Raw genomic sequence first — 3,817 nt, 5'->3', positions numbered from 1 at the left:
TGTTCAAGAAGGTTTGTGAGATGTGATTTATGAGGATTTTGTTTTCCACAATTCCAGTTTTTCTTTATGTTTTAATTTTCCAAGTTATCAAAGTAATACAGTTAAGTAAAACATATCGTAATAATACATTCAGACAAATGTTTTCTTTTTCTTTTTTTAAATAGTAAAACATGTTTTATTCTGCATAATTGACCAAAGAGGCAATGTTCATCTGTTATTCATTCACCATGTGATTTCCTGATTTGTGATAATTAAACTCAAGCAAAAATGAATGTTGACATGTTTTTGTTTGTCAAGGCTCAGTCAAAATTACAGCAGCCCGAAATGCTAGAAAATTGAAATCCATCAGATATTAATTTAAACACCATGTTAATCACTACTTGAGCTGCATATAATAAAAATATTTTAATCTGCTGATATTTTTCTCTATTGACTAAATATCCAGCAATAAAATGAAAAAATATCAATCTTCATTCCTAATGATATGCATTAAATAAGACTGACTGCAAAACCCTGACACGTACATTGAACCCGTGGATTTTACATTGTATTGGTAGTTATCTTTTTATCATCTAACCTTAACCCTAACCCTTTTCTGTTTCAGCATTTATTTCTTAATTCTTGAACATTCACAAATTTGGAGCTGCTGTTTGTTCCTGTGTTTTTATATTCACTTCACATGTCAGATGTAAAACACATTAGCACATGTGAGAGACAGTGCTGGATGAACACCAGGATTTACACTGGTTAACTGTGTTTTTGATTTAAGTTTCATTCAAAAAGTTGTACGTTTTCTATGTGGTGAACACATTTTCTGAGCAAATCAAAAGTTAAATGATTTTCTGGGTGACTTCTATCAATAAAAAAAAAACAAAGCTGTGCTGAAGTTGTATGTGTCTGTAAACACAGAGAGACATTCACGTTTCTATTTAAATCATAATTTTATTGATGAAAAGTTAGAGAAACACGTGTAGCACGTAAGAGAACAGAGCAATAACCTGAAGAATCAGAAGAAACCCAAACTGACAAAAAGAGACAAAGGGAAACTAGAAAGAGCCAACTGCCGAGAAATGATTGAAGAAGGTTGGAAACAGAAGGATGGGGAAAAAAAGAGTGAAGCACACCCTACGAAGAGAAGCTGACTCAGTGTTGTCAGTGCGACTTAGTCAGTGGCTAGAGGAAGAAGACAGCAGAGGTTCAGAGTGAACTCAGAGGCTCCAGTTTATCTCAGTAAAGCTTCATCTGACTAAACAGCTGACAGGAAGGCAGCAGAGCTCACTGACCTCAAGAGACTAGAGGAGGACAGACACTGTAGTTTATATGAAAGGCTGCACCATTAAACACTTTCAATCATGACTCAGCTTTGATCATTCATATAGAATAATGATCTAGTAGTCATGTTGGTACATTTCATTTAATCAAGAATGTGCTCTGTGGCTGCAAAGAGTTAAGCTGCTGATATAAGATGAATAATCAATTTAGTCATAATTGTGCAGCCCTGATCAATAATTATGAAAGGAAACTTATTTCTTATTCTACATTGATGAACTGCTGTTGTCTCTGACTGGATTGTCTCTTAGATTTGACTCTAAAGTCAATTTATTGTGCAGCTACATTAGAAGCATCAACCTGCCATCCATCTGTGTCTTGTTTGTGCTTTACTTTGTGTGACTGCGCCCCCTGCTGGAGCTCCTTCATACTTTCAACTGCCTCTAATCTGTCAGTTGAACTCGAGTGCTGTTCCTCAAAGTGACATGCAGGCTGAGTGAAGAGCCGCTCACTCTCTGTGCTGATTGTCAACAAGTACTGTTTTGTTCTGTCAGCTGTGCACAAAAGGACAATATACAGTTTGTTATAGGAAACAATATGCAGGAATTTGATCTCAAACTTTTTTATATACAGTATATATAGTTTTAAGGGGGAATTAAATTATTATTGTGCAAGACTGAAATATGGCTTAGTTTTTTTGAATTGACAATGGATGTTAGAAATTATGAAAGCCAGGGTTTAAATAAACACTCTCATTAGAGGAGAGATCCTGGTTTAGGCTCTCTCCTAGTTTTGATTGTTAACTCAAATAAATGTTCCTAATATTTTTGCTCACATATTCAGACTCAGACTTTTACAAATCTCATGGATCCAAGAGAAAGGTAGCAGCAAAAAGGTCAAAAAGCAAAATCAAGATTGTCAAGATATTTCTTAAGAATCTGTGCAGCTTCTCAACTTCAAAGAGATAGATCCATTTACTCAGAGCTTTTAACTGGATTTCACTCAATAATCAAACAGCTTTTTCTTTTTTTTCTTTTATTTGCAGTTGCAGAAGTTTAGTATAACAGTTGTAAGGCATTGGGTGACAAACCTGTAAAACAAAGAAAACATAGAAAAAGAAAAATATTACAAATACTGTACATACTGTGTATGATATTGCAAATAAATAAAATATGAAGTAAATGTAAACAGGAAAATATACACCTTTGCAAATATTGTGAATCCCCATCAAAGTGTCTCATCTCCCTTAATTTAAACATTATGTGCAAATAAAGTTACCCGCTTACTGCTGTCATCATTTTTAAGTTTCACATCAACGTATGAATTTTAGTAACTTTTAATATTGACTGCCATTTTAACATTAATGTAACATTTTTTACAATCCTATTAATTCAATTTGATGTTCAAATAATGCAATGTTTTAAAATTAGACAGTGTTTCAAACCAGCTTTCCACATATGAATGACTACCACAGCTAGACAAGCAATTAATTTGATTTATTTTTCATTATTTCACCAAATTTATGACCAAAGAGAGGTGCTTTAAGTGCACTTAAACAAACCAACACTGTAACATCACCATAACCCATTTCTACTTAAACAAGTATCATATAATACCCTCACAATCAGCAGTTTTAGGAAATACCATAAAAAACTTTTTTTTAATTTAAAAGTTTTTTCATTTAAAAAAAAGCATTCACTAGGAGCTGAGAGGAAGGGCCATATTTAAAAAGAGAAAGAAGACACGTAAATTGTAGGGAAAAAAGATTTTTATTTGAGCCCAGATTACATTAGCAGGAGGTTTACTGATAACTCATTCTTCAATTTACTTCATGCCTTTGGAGTTAGCAGAGGTCCAGATCTGATCAGACTTCTTGTCCAGCACCAGTTTGCCGTCATCTGTCAGGTAAAGACGGCACATGTTACATTCAGGTTTGGCAGAGTTTGTGTGCCACCTGGCTTGGTTAGCCTCATCATACATGACCAGGTTGCAGTCAGCCTGCATGCACAGGCGGATTGCATCAAGTCCTGCAGTGTCAGAGGCCAATACTGGCTTCCAGCCGTAGATTACAAAGTTGCCATCATCCTGCAAGCAAAAAACAGTGAATGTTAGTAATTGGTTAATTCTGTATTTATTTTTACACAATATCAGTAAATGTGTTGTTGATAAGTCTCTTGAGTGTCCAGAAATTTTGACCTGGAAGATAGCTTTCCACTGTCCGTTGTTGGACATCATGTAGTCTCCTCTGCGGAGCTCATCATTTTTGGACAAGTAGTTCCTGCTCATGATTCTGAAACACAAAGAAATTCTTGCGTGAGTTCACAAAAGGATTGTGCAGCCAGGAGCGGATCTAGAACATTTTTAATAGGGGGGTCCAGGCTGGGGCACCGTCTCAGGAAGAGTGGCACAAATAAAGGACATGTAAAAAGTTAAACATAAAACAAACCAAAAAAAAGGTAAAATAATATTCCTTTATTAGTCCCACAATGGGTAAATTTGCATTATTACAGCAGCAGGTGGACAGCAAAAGAGAATATAAGAGCAGCAA

General features: G+C 35.0%; 1 protein-coding gene across 1 annotated transcript; it reads right to left on the bottom strand.

Moving 5' to 3' along the window:
* Nucleotides 1-3,031: 3,031 nt before the first annotated feature.
* Nucleotides 3,032-3,555, bottom strand: LOC128364136 (B-type lectin plumieribetin-like). Its single transcript, XM_053324665.1, has 2 exons — nucleotides 3,466-3,555; nucleotides 3,032-3,354 (listed from the first exon to the last, which is right to left on the bottom strand). The coding sequence occupies exons 1-2, from the start codon at nucleotides 3,553-3,555 to the stop codon at nucleotides 3,094-3,096; spliced, it is 351 nt and encodes a 116-aa protein (XP_053180640.1). The 3' UTR covers nucleotides 3,032-3,093.
* Nucleotides 3,556-3,817: the final 262 nt, after the last annotated feature.

This window comes from Scomber japonicus, chromosome 9, assembly GCF_027409825.1.
Source record: "Scomber japonicus isolate fScoJap1 chromosome 9, fScoJap1.pri, whole genome shotgun sequence".
Classification (NCBI taxonomy): domain Eukaryota; kingdom Metazoa; phylum Chordata; class Actinopteri; order Scombriformes; family Scombridae; genus Scomber; species Scomber japonicus.
This window is presented reverse-complemented; position numbering and strand designations above follow the sequence as displayed.

Bases quoted from the DNA above. Each gene is read 5' to 3' on its own strand.
- LOC128364136 (XM_053324665.1), bottom strand. From the start codon at position 3,555: ATGAGCAGGAACTACTTGTCCAAAAATGATGAGCTCCGCAGAGGAGAC. The intron at 3,355-3,465 runs GTCAAAATTTCT...TTTTGCTTGCAG, and splicing joins AGTGGAAAGCTATCTTCCAG to GATGATGGCAACTTTGTAAT.